This window comes from Aphidius gifuensis, linkage group LG4 (genome assembly GCF_014905175.1).
Source record: "Aphidius gifuensis isolate YNYX2018 linkage group LG4, ASM1490517v1, whole genome shotgun sequence".
Taxonomy (NCBI): Eukaryota; Metazoa; Arthropoda; class Insecta; order Hymenoptera; family Braconidae; genus Aphidius; species Aphidius gifuensis.
In genome coordinates, this window is record NC_057791.1 from 23,371,610 (window position 1) to 23,394,813 (window position 23,204).

General features: G+C 20.2%; 1 protein-coding gene across 11 annotated transcripts in view; it reads left to right on the forward strand.

Moving 5' to 3' along the window:
* LOC122855819 (serine/threonine-protein phosphatase 2B catalytic subunit 3-like) overlaps positions 1–23,204 on the forward strand; it is a 54,677-nt gene that overhangs the window by 6,314 nt on the left and 25,159 nt on the right. For 10 of the 11 annotated variants that reach the window (XM_044157459.1, XM_044157461.1, XM_044157463.1 and 7 more), the window contains exon 3: positions 15,164–15,367. In XM_044157459.1, coding sequence (XP_044013394.1) covers positions 15,164–15,367 — 204 coding nt within the window. Of the gene's footprint in view, positions 1–3,196; positions 3,267–15,163; positions 15,368–23,204 lie in introns of those variants that run through there. The other variant, XM_044157468.1, reaches the window with a different exon arrangement.

Genomic DNA, 23,204 nt, shown 5'->3' on the forward strand with positions numbered 1-23,204 from the left:
ATGAAAAAAATGTTTGATTTGATTATCTCATTTTTACTTTAATTTTTTTTTATAGGGTATCTTTAATCTTGTCAAGTTTTACTACAGTGCCAGAAGCCTCGTAAAAATTGACTAGAAAATTGTATTTCTTGAATCACTTTGAAATACTTACCCTTAAACTTTTTTTTTTCTTCAAATGTCATTTATTATTATTTATAATATACTTTTATATTTACGTTTGATATTTTTTTTTATATTTAGATCGAATTATATTTCTATAAAGAAATAATAATTGTTTATCGAGGGGCTTATCAGATTAGTGACAAAGCAATTACAATGATTTTAAAAATAAATAATATGTTTATTCTAATAAATTGTAAATATTGCTTTAATAAATCTTGTGGATTTTATTATAATTTTAAATAATTGTTATAGAAAAAGTAACAAGAAAAAGTAACATTAATTTATAAAAAAAACTCTTGGAAATTAAAATTGCAATTAAAGTTTAATTACACAATTGACAATTGATATATAAAGTTTAAAAATATATTTATCAAGTTTTTAAATAGTGTTCATCTTTAGAAATATGTTTGGATGTTAGTAAAGTTACAAATTTTTAACTACCACATAGTCAATCTTACTTTGAAAGTTTTATTCTTAGATGGATTAATTTATAAACGTGTAAATCCAATGCTATTATTTATCTTCTCATTCTCCCTATTTTATCATGAAATAAAAATATATAAAATAATGAAATATATAGGTATATATAATTGACAAACAAAGTATATAAATGAAAATGAAAAAAAAATAAAATTGTTATGTAATTTTTAAAAATAGAAGATAAATGGTATGAGGAAGAATTGTTGATTTAGTTGTGTCATTCTTGTAGGCATATAAAAAATAATAATAATAAAATATAAATGCACAGTTAACTGTCGTTTTTATCACGAATTTAAAATAATATATTGAAAAAAATATTGTCTTTTAATTTTTATAACTCACTGTTTATAATAAAAAATAACAAAATAGAAAATAACAAAATAAATGAAAAATTTTATACAATTAATCTAAATTGGCTTGTTGTATAAACATTGAGTTTTAATATAATTTTAGAATGTTTATTTCTCAATAAACTTAGTTAATTTAATTATCCATTTTTTTTTTTTTAATAAACAATAATATTAATATTATTTTTTCTATTTTTTTCAAGCTAACAGGAATTTTTTTTTATATTTTTTTTTTGTTTTTTAATTTATAAATAAATTGCTGATAGTTATCATTATTTTTTTATTAGAAATGAGTTATTAGATTATTTAATAAATTATTAGATAAATAAATAATTATTATTAATAAATAAATTGCATTCAATTCCCAATTTTATTGTAAATAAATGAAAGAAAATTTAAATTATAAAAATTAATTTTTCTATTTTTGTTAATTTATAAATAAATTATGTCTAACTTGTTACAATTTTTTTTTTATATTAGAAATGAAAAGACAATATCATGAGATATATAAATTTCATAAATTAATAATTAATTTGCAGATATATTTAACCATTTCATATACTTAATATTTCCGAATTTAGAAAAATTACTTTTTGATCTTTTCTCTTTTGGTATTTAATTTATAAATAAAATATCAATAATTCTTCGATAGATTTTTTTTTTTTTTTTTTTATAATATTAGGAATAAAAAGGGCAACGGTATTAGATAAATTGCATATATTTATTTTTAAATATTTTTATATATTTTATATGAAAAGCGCACGCTCGTCCTTGGTCTAAATCCTTGAGCACGCATCAACAGGTGAGCCTATATTGTTTATCAGGGTGAAGACGATAAAATAACAATAATAAACCATCATTTAAAATTGCAAAATGAATTAATAATTCTTTTCAATTTGAAAATTAAATATTACAAAAATATCCAATAATTAAACGACACATAAAACCCATAAATTCTCAAATGAAAAAATTCAATTTCATAAATTAAAACTTGTTTCATCAAAATTATTAAATATTAATATTTAATAATTTTTTATTATTGAAAAATTATAAAAGCTCATAAAATACAACACTAATTTATCTTCTTTAGAGCTTAATTTTTAATATATTTATTTATTTAATTCTTCTGACAATTATTGAGCTTTTTAATTTAAAAAAAACGACGTTTATAATTTTATATTTTTGGGGAGAGTTTATTAGATAAATTTATTATATACATTTTTATATTTTTTTATATAAAAAATAAACTAGTTCTATGTTGAACTCGTGCTTTAACAGAGAGATGGAGCTTGCAGTCGGATCAATATATCCACTGGCAACCTTGTAATGTTAGGATTTTGCTTTATTCATAACTATACATAAATATTTTCCTTTTTTTTTCAAATTGGTCCTGATAAATTTCTCTCTTTTTTGTACTGGGTCAACTTTTTTTTCATTGCAATGTTAAATTGATTCATTAATTTTTCTTTTTACAATATAAACCCTTTCTTTTCGCTAATTATCTTTACAATTATTTCTAATAAAATGAAATATTCCTAATTTAATTTACAACACAATTTAAAATTTTTAAATTGAAATTTTTAAATATCAAATAAATCTATTTTTTTTAAACATTATTTGTAATTAATTTTACAAACAACACTTAAATTATAAAAAATTATAAATCAATAATAAAAAATATACATAAATTTACATTTTAATTTAAAATTTTAATCCTTTTTTTTTTTAATTTATCAATATATTTTTATTTTTTGAATAAATAAATTTTTTTTTTTTGTGTTTCCTCTTTTTTGTATTTTATTTTAATGGATTTTATTGATATTCAAAGTAACTTTATTAACATAAGAATAATAATTAATTGATATAAATTCGGCCGTTTAGTTCAACAGTCAACTTAGTTGTACGAGATATTAACATTGTTCTGTTGGAGCTTTATACACCCCACAATCAAATCGATGTATTCGCGCTTGCGTCAATCTATTTTGTCGTCTTTTTCAACCCTCAAATAATATCCCCCCTAAATTTTTTATATAAATTTATTTATTTATTTTACTTTTTCATTCTTTACAAACAATTTACCTTATTTTTTTTTCTATCTTTGTCAATTTTTTTTCTATTTATTTTTCAATTGCACATTTGTCATGTCAATTTATTTAATATTTTCAATTTAATTTATAATAATTTTTGTATATTATTTATGTTTCAGGTAAGGATCAATTTGAGTTTGTGAGACTAGAACGAATAAATTGTCAACTTGGTGAAAAATTGCTTCAATCGGTGAGACGTAGATTATAGCAAGTTGCCCAAGAGGATAGGTAAAACCCGGTGTAATCGCAATGAAAAATGGCACTTTTTTTTTTTTGTTCTTATTAAAGCTATTTTATCCTTTTTGTTCGATTCAATTTGTTCTCCAGTATCATGATATTCTATCATGCATCAAAATATAACAAAATACAAAAAAAAGCTCAATATTATCTTTACAAAAAAAAACGTTATACAACATTGTTTATATGATAATTTTTTTTTGAATTTAAAAAATTTCTATTTCATGCAAACAGAAGCGTTTAACTTTGATGAAGTTCAAGATACTTGAGTGACATTTTTTCTTCACTAAGTAAACATTTAATTTAAAAAAAAAGTATATATTTACTTGGTTGAGAGAGAAGCATTTAAATAATTTTTCAAAAAGGTTTTTTAAATTAAAATAAATTTATTTTTTCATTTATTATGAGTTTAATGATTTTATGGATAATCATAAATTGAGAGAGAGGAAATATATTGTAAATTTTATATTTATATTTAAGGGATGAAAAATAAAAAAAGGTGCGGTTGATGGGCAAAAAGGCAAGTGACATCCACACGTGTATCAACGTTAGTTCAATTTTTTGCCACATTACAGATGGCAGTATAGATCGATACTTGTCGCAAGTAGTTTATAATCAATGGCCGTCTTCAATAAACGTATCACCTATATTTTTAAATTTTTTAAATACATTACTAATAATTTATTTTTTCATTTTAATTTTATTACAATGAATATAGTCAATTGAAAATTTAAAAAAAAACCTCGAATATTAATAATACAAATTTTCTTAATGAAAAATTATTATTTAAATTTAAAAATACAATTTAAAATTTAAAAATATAATTTTATATTTCTATCAAGTTTCAAAATACCGATTTTTCTTAATTTAAAAACATTAATTTCATGAATTTTAAATATAATTTTGATGGATTGTTTTTTAAAGTAAAAAGAAATTTAATTTTGAAAAAAAAAAAAACATTTTTATTAATTGAAAAACATGTAAATTAATATATAAAAAAATTAAAAAATATATATCAAGTTTCATGGGAGTATCGATAGATTGTTTATACATGAGGAAATATATATGTGAAAATTGTATTTCCAATTGAAACTCAAACATGAATGAACACTGAAGTCGATGTGGTGTGGTTGCTGATTGACTTGTTATTAAGGTCAATATCGTACGTGATCTGTATGTCCTCGCCCAATTATAGAATTCAATAGTATAATCATACGACAAATAAAATATTATATTAGTAATTTATTCACATAAATATATCATCTAAAAACAAAAATGAAATTTGCATTATCAAATATAATTTCTATAAAATATATGCTTTTCTTTTTTATCTTTATTCAATATTTATTTTATTTATAATAAAATTTTATTGTTATATTTATTTTCAAGTACCAACATACTTGCAATATAAATTACTATTAATATATCATCTATTTTTATTTTTGAAATATACAATTTATTACGACAAGTCAAATAGTTTTCCATTGTCATCTAACACATGCTTTGTCTTTCAACACCACCATTAACCACTTAAATCAAAAAAAAAAAAAAATCCAAAAAAAATTTTAAATAATTTATTAAAGTTATAAACAAATATATCAACTAATTTAATTATAAATAATTTACAAAATATATATATTTAAAAACAATTTTTAAATTGAAATTTCAATTTATTTTTCGAACAAATTTTATATTTTATTTTTTTTATATTAATTAATTTTATATAAATAAATTAATATATATATTTTTTTTAGATCATTCAGTTAATAGATAAAAGGAAAAAATTTTTTAATTACATTTCAATTAAATATTTAATTAAGTATAGAGCATAAATATTTTTAATGATTTTTTTTTTTTTTTTTTTTACTGTTTGGTTTTTAAATAATGGTAGAAAAATTAAATGTGTGTCAATGATATAATTATTAAAAAAAATAATAATGTTGATAAGGTAAAAAAGTAAAAAAAGAGTTAAAAAAAATATATATATAAGGTGTTAGTGAGTATATAGAGTGTAGCTAAACGAATTACGTTGACGACCTAGAACGTGACTTCCTCTTATCACAGACAATCGTCATCGTTCAAGTCCTTGTTGCAATATATACATACAAATTTATATATTATTTCTAGGTAATGTTAAAATTACATAGCATAATAATACATAACACACATACATAAACATTGTCGGATGCATATATTAAGTGTTAAGATTGACAACGAGTTCGTCGAACTTTGATTGTCTTTACTCGATAATATGATAATAATACAGCATGATGAACATAGTAAAGAGAAAAAAAAAAAAAAACAAAATGAAGATAAAGATTGAAGAAATACTATAGAAAAAGATAAATAAAAAAATAATAAAAAATAAGTAGAGGGTGAAGATGGAAAAAATAAAATAAAAATCTCGAAAAAAAAAAAAAAAATTGTCTTAACATCTTCATTTATGTCTTGCTAAATCTTTTCATAATTCAGAGTAAATATATATTGTTATTTATGTTGTCTATGTATACACACAGTAGCAATACAGGGATAATGAAAAAAAAATTAAATTAAAATGTAGGGATTAATATAAACTTGAATGGAAAATTAATAATTAAAACAGGAAATCGAGATGAAAATATTTATTAGTTGTTTTAGTTGTATACAGATTCATTGATTTTTGTAATTAGTTTTTTTTTTTTTTTTTTTAACAAGGGGGGTTTAACTGAGATGAGAAATTTTAGTTGTGTATTTTTAAAGTTAATTTTGAAAGATAATAATTAATAATTAACAATTGAAATAAAAAATTTTTGTTTAGTTGGAAATAAAAAGCAAGAAAATTGTTAATTAGTAATTGGTGATTATTTATTGTTAATTTTAGAAATTAATTATTGAAATTAACTAAATGAATAAGTTGGTATTTTAATTAACCAAATGCAAAAAAAATTATTTGAAAAAGTTTTTTTTTAAACATTGAAAATTTGAAATGAATTTTGAATTTATAATTTTTCAATTTTATGCCTTCACGGTTTGTTAAATCAACAAACTGTCACAATCCCCATAAAACCCCAAAATAAAAATCTATAAATTAAAAAATATCCAAAAATTAATAATTCAAATCAAAATCTAATTAATTTTCAATTCAAAAAATTAATCAACCCCTAATCCAACATTTCCCTGAAAATAAAAAAAAAAAAAAATTTCAAAAAAAAAAATCAGAAAAACATAAAATCAAATAATCTATACAACATAAAATAAAAAAATCGATCAATAAAACAATTTGACAAGGTGTTATACAACCTCCATAAAAAAAAAAAAAAAATTTAAATATTATTTTAATATAATATTATTCAAATAAATGTATGTTTAAAAACTTGATAATGTCAAAGTCCATTGCATGTCAACATGTATCCACAAAAAATACAAGCAAAAAAAAAAATACATATACACACATATATTAAACAAAATGTAAGGGAAAAAATGAATAAACTTGTGTACATATATTTGCAAGCTACAAATACATAAATAATAATTTAAAAAAGAAAAAAAAAAAAACATGTATGGGGGATGATGTATATACAAACCATGGTAAAACGTTTAGTTCACATATCCATTACTCGATAATACAACTAGAAAAATAGAAAAGAAAATAACAAAAAGAAAAAAAAATAAATAAATAAATAATAAAAATAAAATTAAAATGAGTTGTATATACATATATATAAGGATAGTTGGAGAAAAACCAGCAGACAGCTATCGCGTCGCTTTACCCGCAGATCAATATTCCGTCCGGTCCATCCTCTGACCCATATCTTTAGTCTTTTACTATGTATGTTTGTGTGTGTGTGTATTTATGTGTATGTATTGAGGGGATGAAGGGTGGTTTATTTCCCCTTTTGTTGCACCCTTCTTTGCCAGCCAACCCTCTGCAATTTTCTTCGGGGATGATGCTCTCTTTATGACTCTTTCCCCGCGTTTGCATTATCATACTACAATCCCTTGTTTTTCCACTCACTTCCAGTGTTGGCATATTTTTATTCCACTTATACACCTATACACATACTCATATATAATAGTAAAATGGTTATTTTTTTTTATTTTATCTATTTATTCATTTTTTTTTTTTACAATGTTTTGTATTTTTTTAAAAAACTTTTTTTTAATTTTTTTTTTTTTTTTACTTAATTTTTGTTTATTTAATACGGCTAATTAATTTTGATAATAATTTTTAATTTTTAATTAATATTAGATGTTTTTATTGTGGTATTGTAAAAAGATTATGAAAATTATTTTTTTTTATATAATTTAATTTATTTAAAATAAATTGTCTTTTTGTTTTTTTTTTTTTTTTTTAAATTTGTAAAATTTATAATTTTAATTTGTTTAAATTATTTATATTATTTGTTTTTTTTTTATTTTGTTATTTTAATAATTTACAAATTTATAAAAAAAAATAATATATAAATAAATAAATAAATTTAAATGAAAAATAGAAAAATAAATTCAAAAGAAAAATAGAAAAATAAATTAAACAAGTATTTAATATTTTGATAATAAAAAAAAAAATTTAATTAATTAATTAAATTTATAGTTAATCTTGATAAATTAACTGATATTTTCATTGTACAAATTTTCCTTTATTTTTCCTGTCTTTCTTTGTTGAACAACAATTTATAAATGACAAAACTTGTTCCAAAATTTTCGTTAGGGGTTTCTCGACCTCTTGACCCACATACTTTCTCTCATCGTCAACCCCCTTTTCTATTTTCACACACATCCATACAGCACATAATATACCCTTAATTCTAAATTTTATTTTTTTTTATTTTCTTCATTTTCTTTTCAACCCTCTTTAACCAACTGAAATTCATGCGCCAACTTTTGTGACCTCTGCCACAATAAAGACCTCATTGAAATTTCCAGGATTTTTTTTTATTTTTCAATAATAATTTTTTTTTTTCCGGCGATACTTAAGTGAATCATCCGCTATACAATTAATATATTCAATAGATATTTATCCTTCTCAATTACACTCTAAAAAATCAATATATTTTATCGAAAAAAAAATTTTAAAATAAAAATTCCCTTCGAGTTTTAAAAATATATACATTTTTTCAAGTTTATTTTTATTTTTGAAATAACCCTCCAACATCATTATTACCCCTCGAGATATGTATCTCATCATTTTCAATTCATGATAAAATAATAATAATAAATAAATACATATAAAAAAAAAAAAGAAATGATTTTTCACAATTTGTGAAGGGAATAATTTAATGAAGCGTGTCAACCCTCTGAGTATACGGCTTGTAATAATTCAAGGATCATGCGTGGAATAAAAATACATATAAATAATAATAATTTATTATTTTTCAAAAGTGTTTTACAATATAAAAAAAATTATTATCATTATTATTATTTAACTATAAATAATTTATTTTTATAAATTTAATTTGTGGCATTTATAGAAAAGTTACTTTTTTTTTTTTTGTAATTATTTATTTAATTATTAGTGGTTAATTAATTTATATTATTATTATTGATTCATTTGTATAATTTTGTTCTCATTGTCTGGCAGAAAAGAAAAAATTATTTATAATAAATTTTTAATAGCGTTTAAATATTTATTATAAATTTTTAAAATAAATTGATTTTTTCTTTGTTTTTTTTTTCTTTTTTTTTTGTTTTTTCATTACTTTTGTTATAAATAAAATAATTATTTCGAGACAAATTGTTAATAATGATTACAGCTGTGTAATTTAAGCAAAACTTTATCATATTTTTATGTTCTATTTACAATATTTTTTTACAATATTGTTTTTTTTTTTTTACTTAAACTTTGCCTCGTTGCACTTCAACTTACCCCATCCAAAAAATGATTTATCAAAATCTGAGTGAAGCTGATGACATAACATGATGGAAATAAAATATTCATCTGGCTGATTGCCAATAATAACTGATTGTTTCTTATCGATTATATATTTTTTCATGTCATTTATCAAAGATATTTGTTTTTTAAATTTAAAAAATACATCGAAATATTGAATAGTAATTTTACCTTCAATTTTTTATATATAAATAAATAGTTTAAATATCGATTTAAATATTTATCGTTATCTTGGAATACTTATTCTATGGAAAATATTTATTTACAAATTATTAAGTGTATTATTGATTTTAAATTTTAGCGCCTTTATGTAATATCGAGCGCCATCTTTAATACACTACCAAGGTCATTTCCATTTTAATTGGTTTTTTTTTTTTTTTTCATTGTGTTTTATTACGCCATGTTCCCTGGGGTGGTAACACGTGTTTGTGGTGTTAATCTGTAATATATTTATGTTAAATAAACAATAATATTTGTCATTATTATTGTTTATTGTGCAACAAAATTACAACGTGATAATCAAACAACAAAGTAAGTAAATTATTTTCTCAATAAATTATTAATTAACAACATTAGCTTGAATTTTGACAGAAAAATTATCAAGAAAATCAATCATTATTATTATTATTATGGAAAAAAAATCTATTATAAGATTAATTTTCAATTGAATAAAATATTTTAAAATTCATTTTCAATTTTAATCTCAGAAAAATGTATGAATTTTAATTTTTGAAAAAATGAATAATTCATTGTTAAATTTTTATTTGATTTAATTTATTTTAGTACTTGAAAAATTTTCAAGAATTTTCATTGAATTCTGATTTATTTACTGGGAAAATTATTTTTTTTTTTTTTTTTTTTTTTTATAAATAATTTATACTTATATTAAAATTTTTATAATTTTTTTTTTTTTTTTTCAAGTTTTAATTTTTTTTTTTGGAGTAAATTTAGTTTTTTTTTTTTGGTAATAAATGTTGACCTTATGACATTGTTATGAAAGCAAAATAAAAGTCCTAATTATTTTTAATTTTAATAAATTATTAAACCGCAAATTTTGTGTACTTAATTATCATAATTAAAATTTCCAAACAATTAATTTTCATATTATTTATATTTTCAACGTGAAAAATCGACAAAAAAAAAGAATAAATTTAATAATATCAACAAATTTAAAACTAACTTTAGAAAATTAATTTATTTGTTAATTAATTTATTTTATTTTTCAGTTGACATAGTAACAAACAAGTTGTAAAAAAAAAATAAAAAAGATGAATAATCTTGCAACCATTGAAAATCAGCTTAATTTTTCAACGAAAAAAAAAACCAAAATCAAAAGTTTTATGGTGAGTTTTTAAAATATAAAATTAAACTCAAAGATGATGTACCAATTACCCAATAATTTATATTTTAATTAACAATTTATAATAATTAATTATCAAAAAGATAAACAATTAATATTATTTTTAAAACAATTTAACAATTTACTAACTTGAAAAAAAAAAAAACCGAAAATATCTATTCTTTATTTTTCGATTTAATAATTTCTAAATTTGTTAAACAATATTTTAAACTATCAAAAAATAATAATAAATATTTATAAATTTAAATAACAATATTTTAACTTGAATAAAAAGAATAATTCTCGTGATTTTTATTAAATTTACAAGTCAAATCTAAATAGTATTTATTATAAATAATTTATTGAATTAAAAATTTAATAATGACATAATAATTTAAATAAAATAGAGTTCAAAATAAAATAAAAAAATAAATCACAATTAGCTTTTGAAGCTCTTGTATGTTTTTGTCAAGTTAATTTCTATTTATAAATATATTTTGGCTCGATCACATGATAAAAGTTATCCACATTGAAGACTTGCTTTCATGAATCATATTTGTTTATTAGCTCAACAATCAATTGTTAAATAATTTTCAACCAACAATTGTTTATCATTAAATTAAACTACAGTATAATTATTGTTCGTATTTGTTTATAATAATGATTAATGAATATAAATGTTTACAGATATGGAAAATTGTCAAGATGTTTAATCGTTAACAAAAATATCAAGATGACGATGCTGGGAGATCGTCGATGTTTTTATTCTCTCAATGACGATTACTCATCAAGGACACGAAATTAATTAACATAAATTAATAAACTATGCAGCTAAAAGTGTCATCATTAAAATTAATTATATTCGAAAAATTAGCAACTTGCAATTAATACAATATTTAAAAAATAAAAAAGAAATTTTGATTTATTTCTCAGTAAATTGAAACGAATATATTTCATAAATTTAATTAAATATTATATTTTTTTATTATAAAATTTTATACTTTATTTAAAAATAATATTGGTTGAGATATATTCAATTATTTTATTACTGAAATAATTAAATTTCTATTTATCTTTTTTTATTTTTCAACTGAAATTTATATCGTTTGACAAAAATTTATTTTATTGATATTTTATAACTTGGCAGCTGAAATTATGCAGTATATTTATTTAAAAAAATTTAATTCTTTGTCATTGAATAATATTGTTATTATGTCATTTTGAGAATTGTAAAATTTATAAAATTATTTAAACAAATGTTTCGAAATTTATGAATAATAATTTGCAATATTTCGAAATTATTATTTATTTTTTTTCAGCTTTATTCATTTTATTTTTTACTTTTTTTTTGTTATTAATTGTTTATAATTTATTGCCAGTACATGATGCATATTTATTATAAAAGAATTAATAACAAAAAAAGAAAAAAAAAACAGAAATAAAAGCAAAAAAAAAATATAATTAAAAAGAAATAATTGAATTGTTATTTTATAAAAACAAACAAATCTATAAACTTGCTTTGTTTTTATTGTCATTAAGTCAACACTTGTTAATTAATTTTCATAAATTTTTTCATCATTGTAAGTAGATTATCAACGTTTAATTTTGTATAAATTATTTTTAAATATTATGAAATTTTTAATAACAATTTCAACGAGTAAATAATATTTGTTTTTCGTTTTAAAACTTAAAAAAATCAGCTGAATATGAATGAGGTTTATCTTAGTAAACAAAATTCTAACTTCTAATTTATTTTTATTTGATAAAAAAAAAACTACTTGTTAAATATTTACAGTTTGGTATTATTTTAAAAATTAAGATAACCAATTTTAATTAGAAAAACAAAAAAAAAAAATTAATAGATAAATAAATAAATCTTTTGTCGAGTAAATAACTTGATCAAGATTATTTATTATCAAAAATTAATTACTTTGATCATCATTAATTCATCGTAATTATAATCAAGATATTAAACAATCTTGATAATGATTAACGATTAATAAATCTTGACATTAATTTATCAAAGATAATTCAAGTGTTAAACAAATATTTTATCTTGTATTTGTAAAAAAAAAAAATATTTATTGTGTTTGTCTATTGTTTAATATTTATTTAAGATAAAAATAATTGTTTGTATATATAATATATTATTTAAATATTAGCTAGTGTAAAAAAAATTAATTTTAATTTTCAAAAATCCATGTTACATAGTTAAAAACAAAAAACTAATTTAAATTTTTTTGTAATTATAATTAGTCCACTTTCATCAAACGTAGCAACAATGTAATTAATAAATTAATAAAATCAATAAAACTAATAAATTATTATTCCATGTAAATTATTATTTTTCATTCATATCTATTTTATTTTTTTCCATGAAAATTAGAATATAATTCCCAGAAATTTCGTCGGTACAAAAGAACAAAATAGTTTTTTTTTTTTTTTTAATAAATAAATTCATTTCAACAATAAAATATATAATTAAAAAAAATTTATATATTGAATTTCATTGTATGGCTTTGTTGAAATATTATCCGACATGCTATATTAAAATCAATAAATTTAATCTCCAGATTATAAAGAAAAAATAGACAGATAATAATAATTTTTTTCTTGCAAAATTTGCATTTTTATAATATAAAATTTTATCAACCCATTTAATTTATTAATAATTATTAAAATTATTTTTAAATTGACAATTAATTGTTTAATTAAATTGTATAAACTGATTGGTTTAAAAAATTAATATTCAACCAATCAGGTGTTTCAATTTGTTGGAGATTTATAGAGATTTCTAAGAAACTAAGTTGGTAAAACTGGATTGACTTTTTTCCCTGTTTTTCCCCTTTTGCTGTGTCACGTATTGGTTCATCAATTGATTCATTTGCATTTCTCATGTAATTATTATCTCACAAAGCCTATAAAATACCATAAAGTGTTTTATAAATTATCTAAATAAATAATAAAACTATTGTTGAATTAAAATCATCACATTGTTGTTTTAAAATTTAAAAAAAAACAAAATTTAATTGTTGAATTTAACAAGTGAAATAAAACATGGCGTCTTATCGTGATGTAAAGCTGATAGAGCTAGAAGAAACACCAGTTAAAAAAACAACAACAGAAACAACAACAAAAACACCAGCTGATAAATATAATTTTTTCAAAACTCCAAGAGCATATTTACCACCATCAATTGAACAACTTATCAATCGTATGAAGAAACTTCAATTACAAACACCAACACCTAAAAAAACTTCAACAGAAATAAGTGAATTTTTTCAACGTCGTTTGTCATGTAAAAATATTAATCTTGTACGTGGTTCATCACGTTCATTTGATGATGATACAGTAATAACTGCACTTCAACATGAGCATAATAGACGTAAATTATTTGTTCAATCATTCAAATCAAATTCATCAAATGATCAAAGTATTTTTGATAATTCAATTGATGTACTGGATAAAACATCATCTGGTTTTGGATCTATGTCATCAGAAAGAATTAATTCATTTTTATCAGAATCATCAATGACTGATGTTGAGCATGATGATGAAATTTCAGTTGAACAATTGGGATTGACAAATCGTCTTGAAGTTGTGTCTGATGTTTTGTTATTTTTGGCACATGATAATTCACTTGGAAAAAAATCTCAAGTTGATAATATTGATCTTTTAGAGATGAATGTTTCTGATATGAAAGATCTTGATGATGAAGAAGATAATTCTACTTCTAACAAAGAGATAAATGAAGAAAAAAATATTGTAAACATGACAGTTAATGAAAAGCCAGATTTTGGTGAAGAAATATTAAAAAAAGCTGTTCATGAACAACTGGGTGATATTGTAACTGATAAACAGATGAAAATAATTGAAGAAAGTTTTATTCAACAATTGTATAATGAATCTGAAAATTCAGAAATTGATACGACATTTTGGTTCGATGCAATGTCATCAATAGCTACTCCAAGTTGTCAGCGTAAAATTGATACTGATTATCAAGATGATTTAACACCAAATAAATTATCAATTAATGATACTTCAAGCCTTGATCTTGATTCAACATTTCTTGCTGATGATGCTGATGATAGTATTATTTTTATTGATGAAATATCAATTAAAAAAAATGATAAATCACCAATTCTTATTGATGATTCACCAACTCCAGTTAATAAATCATCAACTTCAATTGATAAATCATCAACTCCAGTTGATAAATCACCAAATTTAATTAATAAATCAACTCCAGTTAATAAATCATCAACTCCAATTGCTAAATCATCAACTCCAATTGCTAAATCATCAACTCCAATTGCTAAATCATCAACTTCAGTTGATAAATCACCAACTTTAATTGATAAATCAACTCCAGTTAATAAATCATCAACTGGAATTGATAAATCAAATCAATCAGACACTTTTAGTCCAATTAAAATAAGATACTCATCAAAACCAAAATCTTTAAAACCAGATGATTATCCAAGAGCACCAGGTTGTCCATTAATTAACATCTACAATTTTAAATATTAATTTTTTATATAATTAATTTTGTACTTGACTAATTTAAAGTTTTTTTTAAAATATATATTTTGTTTTTGATAAATAACAATTGATTAATGTAATTGTATTTTTTTTTGTGTTAAAGGTGTGGCATTTCCACCGTCACATAAGCTGACTGTGACAGAGGTGTTTGATGCAAGGACAGGTCGACCACGACCTGATGTTCTCAAACATCATTTCATTCTCGAGGGTAGAATTGATGAAGCAGCAGCATTGCGCATTGTCAATGATGGTGCTGCACTTCTTCGTTCAGAAAAAACCATGATAGACATTGAAGCACCAGTTACTGGTGAGTTTATTTATTATTATTTTCATGGTCATTTGTTTATTTAATCGACCTTGGATTATATTATAATTTATACTGTATATTTATTAAATATAAATAATGGTGATATTGATTTTCATGGTGATAGGGTTGCGTTGTATCCTTTTGCATCATCTCATATCTAGGTACATAATAATTTCGCTTCGGTGCTTCATACTCTTCTCATTATCCAATGAGCTGAGATGTTGAGCTCGAGTTAACACAAATCTTACCCTACCTAGTAACAATTTATCCATTCGTTTTATCAATTTTTTTTTTTTCATAATTTACTCACATCTGTTTTATTTTATTTAGTTATTTTATTATTTTTTTTTCAATCAATAATATAGCACACAAAAAGCTCAATCAATACTATCAAAGAATTTTAATTTCATTACAAATTTAATTATTTTTTTTTGGGCTAAATATTACAGTCAAAGTTTAAATAATTATTTAGATATTTATTTTATTATGTCATCATTAAAATGTAGATTTTTTTTTTCCTTTTTATATATTATTTTTCTTTGATGATTTATTTTTTATTTCAATACTATTTCACTTGGCAACGATGAATTGAAAGTTTTTTTTTTTATAAAAAAACTGCATAATGATAGAATGAAAAAGGAAATTTTTTTTTTATGGTAAAAAGTCTGTGTATGCGTGGCTTTTTTTTTTTTATATTTTTTTGTATTGTTGATATATGTTGGTGTATGTTTAAATAAAATATAAGCGCGCGCAATAAACAAAGAGTAAAAGAGCGACGGCGCAGCGGTTGTTGAGGGTTAGATGCTGAACCACCAAGGCTGAATGTTGGGGGCACATAATGCTGGTGCTCAAACTAGGTCATGCTTTTTTTATTTCACATATATATATCGTATTTATTTAATTTATTTTTTATAATATACTGTAAAAACAAATCGTAACTTTAATTTTTTTTCTCAGCTTAAATTTTATTTCTCTTTTCATCTTGTGTTTTTTATTATTTATTTTTTTAACAATTAAATTAAAATTATGAGAATTAATTTATATTTACTTTAATCAACATTGATTAAAATTTTTTTTAATCATTGTAATAAATTTTATTTTGTTTATTTTGAATAGAAATTGAAATTTAAAAAAAAAACATAAAAAGCCATTGGAAATGTGCATGCAAACATAGATAAAAAAAAAAAAAAGTCTATGTAAAAATCTTGGCATTGTAAGTTTATCCAACAAGAATGATAAAAAATAAAAAAAAGTAAATGACAAATACATAGTGGACGTTGCCTTTGACTTTTTGCACATCGGGGTCGACAAGAAAAACGTGGTTGACATGGGATATATATCTATATAAAGAAGGGTGTTGGCAAAAGAGGAAATGCGGGGAGTAGTTACTAACAGTAAGAGGGTGGAGAAGTTAAGCAACGAGTGGGTTAAGGGTTGAAATAAAAAAAAAAACTTTATATATGTATAAGGAAAGAACAAGTTGGCAAGTTAAAGAGTTATGGTAAAGAAAAATAAAATAACAGAATGCAAACTTTTATAACATTTGGAATTTTCAAAGCATGTGCACCTTGGCGCAGGATCAGACAGCAAATACCCTCCTTTTTTTTTACAATATTTTTTATAAATAAATAAAGACAGTCAACTAAATAAATTACCATGTATTTCTTTAGAGAAATATTTACATTTCGACAGTAGTAATAACAAGCGAAAAAAATATTATCGTGATTATTTTATTGTAAAAATAATAGTGAAAGATTTTTTGTTGGCTTTAATCTGTTGATGCTTTTTGGATGAAGCAATATAAGAAAGAACTCTTAAAATTATCTTAAACGTTTTTTTAAAAATACAGAATAATGTCACATATTTCGTTTTATTTTTTTAACCACTCAATGATTCTTCAAACCCCTCAGCCATGTACAAAAGAGTAAATTGCTTCTTGCTAGCTGGTGAATTTACTCTGCTGTCTGATAAAAAAATAACAATTGATTACTAAAAGGAACAAAAAATATATACACACATCTTTCAGAGAGATTGTTTTTTTTATTCATTTATTTATTTGTTTGTTTATTTGTTTATTTTTACTTGCTTGTAAATTAATTTTAAAAAATAGCTGAAATTTATTGATAAAGAATTTTTTGTTTTATAATTTTGGCAGAAGATTATTTTTTTATTTTTTTATCTGAGTGCTCAATTATATATATGAGAATTATAATATATTTTTTAAAATTGAATATGAAAAAAAAATTTAAAAGTCATACTGAACTATCTGCTAAACTATTAGCATAATTTAGTTGATTAAATTGACATAATAAAAAATGTCACATAAAAATAGTACTTTAATTTTTTATGATTTTTTTTTTTTAATATATTTTTATTGAGAAATTGAGAAAAGTATAAAATTTTTAATTAAATTTTTCTGCTAGATTTGAAAAAAATTTAAGTACATCGTGAAATATTTAAATTTATATGAGCAAAAAAAAAATAAATGTTATTAAATTTTGATAGATATTTTATGCTCAAAAAATTTCGTAATAATAAAAATTATAAATCATAAATAAATAGTTTATTTAAACAATTACAAGCATAATTTAAACCCCGAAAATTTAAAAAACAAACATAAATATATATTGACAAAATAATTAGCCAACTAAATAATTAATAACAAAAAAAAAAAAAAATAGAACAAATAAAGCAATTAAATTATAATGAAATTACGTAGTAAAAAAAAACATTTGGATATACAAATTTGCTAGGCAAACAGTCTACTTTAAATTAACAAAAATAAATAGTAAATAAAAAAAATAGATTAAATTTAAAATGCAAATATGATTCTAATTAATTTTAAAAAAATATATAAATCCTTGTGAGTTAATTAATGATGTCATTGACTAAATATATGAAAAAATAAATAAAATATTTATAATGTCCATTTATAATAAATGATATTAAATAAATTGAGGTTGACCCATAACGAATTACTAATCGTTTCTCTTAAATTCCATTACGTAATACACTTAAATGTCGTTTTCTTAGCCAAATATATAATAATAGATTAGACTCCTCGTGTTAAATTCCATAGCTATTTTTAAATTATTTAAAATTATATTTTTCATGTATATAAAGGTACAATATATACACCTAATTTTTAAAAAGCAATGCCAGTATTTTATACACGATTAATAAAATATAATCCGGTATTTTAATCCTGTTTCATATACAATGAAAAAAAAATAAAAACTCAAATAATATTTATTACTTTATTTTTTTTAAATGCATAATAAAAATTCACATGCATGACAATGTGTTGGCAATTTGTTTACAAAATATTATCTCACTTGAAATTTTTGATAAATGTTATTCTGTTGTCGGGTTAATATTTTTTATTATCATTTATATTTTTTTTTAATTTTTTAAATTTCAAGTTTATTTTTCTACTGTTTATAATTGAGTATTCTTTTTATTTTTTTTTTTTGAATGATAAAATGAAAATTTATATTTATTTCACATGGAGTATATAAATAAAGTTGAAAAAATAACTTGAAGCTTTTATTTACAATATTGTAATGATAAAAATTTAATATGTATATTCATTTAAAGTTGTAAAAAATTATTTAACGTGTAGTTTCATAAATTATTTATGTTTGATCAAGTAATATAAATATACAGTTGAAATTTACACAGGTTGGATAGTTGATGTATTCATATATATGTGTATAGAGATTAAAAGTTTGTTTGACAATTTTAAAACGACAAATTTTATTATGATAAAAAGGAGTAACTGGTCAAAACTTGATGCTATTTATTTTCAACTATTATTTTTTTATTTATTATTAGTTTCTCTTTGCTTCACTGCAATGTCATTAAAACTCCTATGCAGTTTTAATCTTTTTCTGTATTATTATTTTTTATTTATTTTTTTTAATTTAGCAAAATAAAAAAAAATTACGATGTGTATTTAATTCACACACGATCAAGTTTAAAATTAACAAAAATATTTATTTACATGGATTTTAGAACTAAACATAATCATGAAATTATTAGAAAAATAAATTTCCCATTTGAATACATTTTGAAATAAAATATCCTGGTTAATAATTTTCCAAAAAAAATAAAAAACATCCTGTAGCGTTATAAAAACATATTTAAAATTAAATTTATCATTATAAAATAATACAAATATAGTTACATGTAAACAATGATTTAATGATTATTTTAAAAAATTATAACAACACTATATTTACGATAAATAAATAAATATTTCATTTAAAATTTATTATAAATACTTTTATCATTTATCTTTGATAAATTCAAAAATTTATTTAAAAATTTATTAATTACATTTTATTGTAATGACTAAATGTTATGCTAATACATAAAATTGACATATTAATAAAATATAAAATTAATTAGATACAATTTATTAAATTAATTTAATCATTATTTAATTATTTTATAACATATTATTATAATTACATAATTGATTTAATTATAATATATTTATTAGATAAAATATAAATTATTATAAAACATTATATAATAAATTTAATATTAAATATTAATAAATTTTTTATTATTTACATGTATTAATATTATTTAATTATTTTTACATAATATTATACTATGTTATAATTATTTAATTATAATCTTTAATTAATATTTGATAAAATTCATTTAATATTTACACATAATATATTCATTTTTAATTTGAAATTCTTTTATAATTATAGATATTTTATCATTTATTACATTATTAATATATAATTAAATTTAATTTTAAAATTAATTATTTAATTAGATTACATAATTATTAAAATAATTAAATAACATAATTGAAATATGTATTTTAATTATTTATTAATTAAATCATTATTATATATACATAATTTATTATAAAATTATTATTTAATATTATTTATTCATTAATATTATATATTTATATTTTAATTTATAAATTTATTATTATTAATATAAATATTTTTTAATTCATAATTGATAAATAATTTAATTTAATAATTTAACATAATAAATATTATAAATAATATATAAATAATATCATAATTAATAGATATATTATACAAAATATATTATATATAATTTATTAATATATTAAATAATATAATATAAATAAATGTTGATATTATTTTAAATTTCATTTTTTTTTTCAATATTTACATTTTAAATATTGTATGAAAATATTTTTTTTATTTATTTTAATTTATTGTATATTATTAATAAGATCATTTCCGATTTTTATAAATCTAATTAATTTATTTTTACTTTCGCTAGTAGATATTTTTGATTATTACGATAAAATTTTTTCATACATTCAAAATATTTTTTACACAAATTCTTTTGCCGGGAAAATTTTTATCCAAGTAGTCATGTAATTATCAAAATTAAAAAATAAAAGATAAGTTAATTAATAAATAACAAATAAAAAAGAAAAAATTACTAAGACAAAAATAATAATAACACAACAAAATCCATATTTCAATATTAATTCATTAAAATGTTTAATGAGAATAAAAAAAAAATGTTTTATCGCGTTTGTGCATGTTCGTTTGAGGAAAAATAATAATAATAATAATAATTATAAAAAAAAAAAAATAATGTTGAATACCCTGACACGTGGCTGACGTGCAATATCGATCGAATTTTCCATGGCCAATTTATCCACACTAGAGCATGGTAAATAAGAAAAAATAGAAAAAAAAATAATAAAAGTAGTTTGTTTGTTAAAAAAAAAAAACTAGACAAAGAAAAAGGTCTTATTCAAGTATTTTCATTTCTACCCACAATTCAACATTTCGTTACAATAATACTGTTGATGAATCCAACTTGAAATTTTTTCGAAATTGTGCTAACGAAATTATTTTCTTCATGCCCACAGCTGTTGCACGCCCAATCGTTACCAAGATTACATTTTTTTCTCTCCTTTTTTTTATTTCTCAATTCTTTCATTATCATTTTCATTTTTTTTTTTTTTTTATTATCCTATCATTATATAGATTTATTTATTCTCTCTTTCCATTTTTCCATTTATTGTAGAAGAATAAAAACTAGCGAAATTAGTTGAGGAAAAAAAAGCCTAAAAAAAATAAATTAAATAAATAAAAGAGTATATTTAGAACAAAAATAAAAATTATTATTTTATTTTTTTTATTTTCTGTAGACTGTTTGTCACTTTAGTTAGACAGTGGGGGTGGTTTATCAAAAAAAAAATCTTGATATACCCAATTGTCGGTAGAGACCAACCAGCAATTTGTCTTTTTTTTTTTTTCATTTCACGATTCATTTTATACAGATAAGAGACAGAAAAAATAATATAAAAATATAAATCATGGAATATTTAATTTTTAAATATACCAAAGTATGTTTTATATATATATTTTTTTTAAAATTTTTGTTGTTACATTATTTTTCGATATTAATCTCGATCTTAAAATCACGAGACTTGTCATAAAACAATTCAAATAAATAATAGAAATAAATAAAAAAATTGAATATAATAAAAATGAATTAAATGGAAGTTAAAAAAAAAAGTAATTCAAGGTGACTTTTAGTCAATGTTAGCAAATCACCAACAGAGTATTCACAAAGGTGTCGTTAAACATCGTAAATTTGACCTGACAATTATGCCCAGATAGATGTCGAGACCCTCAATATATAACAACCAAGCTTTTAGATCCATCAAATTTTTTTTTCTATTTTTTTTTATACACAAAAATCATCCAAGCAGTTATATCACTATTTGAAGAGTGTATTAACCCAACGAAAAGTCGAATTTTCTTAGCTACATTGATGTCGAAAAAATAAAAAAATAAAAAAACATCAAGAATATATATAAATGTGTGAAAATAGGTTGAGATTACCTTTGGGATTTCGACAAATCCCTCATCTATTTTATTTTTTTTTTACAATAACCCTTAAAGAAAATAGCGTGTGCAAAAATTACACTAGCCAAGGGTAAATGAGAAAAATATAAAAAAAATATATAAATTATTATTTCTACTCAATTGAGCAATAATAATCCAGTCATATTGACTTGAGAAAAAAAAAGGAATATTCACTTATAAAAAATAGGATAAAAAAATTAATTTTATCAGTTGATTATTGAAAAATATTTTGTAATTTAAAAAAAAATTATTTTCATGTATTTAATTGGTTATTTTTCATTGTTGGTTTATTAATTATTGTTGTAGAAATTTGAATAATTTAAATGCAGCTTGAATTGACATGTGTATGTAACAGACTTCAGTCGGCCAGTTAATTTGAATTTTGGTATTTTAGTAAATGCATTCGTGTGTTACTTAATGAATAATATTACTAATTAAATTATTAATACAATTAAAATAACAAAATAACAAAATTGAAATAACAAAAATAATATATTTACATTATATTTTACAATATTCTATTACTTTGATCAAGTTAGAGTAAAAGAAAAATTTTTGAATTCAATTTTTTCATCGTAAAAGTTAAATTCAAAATTCAAAATTTAATATACATGTTTTATTTTTTTTTATGTAAATTATTAATAATGTTTAAAGGGACAAAAATTAAATGCCTTTTTATATTTTAATAATGATTATTTACCTGGTGTTGATGTCTGATATTTAAACTTTAAAAAATGTTCAAATAATTTGTAAAAAAAACGCAAATTGACTCGAAAATTTTCGAGAGAAAAATTTAAAAATCCAAAAATTAATTAATCAAGTAGTCAAGGTCATATATTTACATCATAAACTACTTTTATTATATTTTTTGTTATTATATTGTGATCAAGTTAGAGTAAAAGAAAAAAATTTTTATAATAATATTAAGATTATCTTTTATA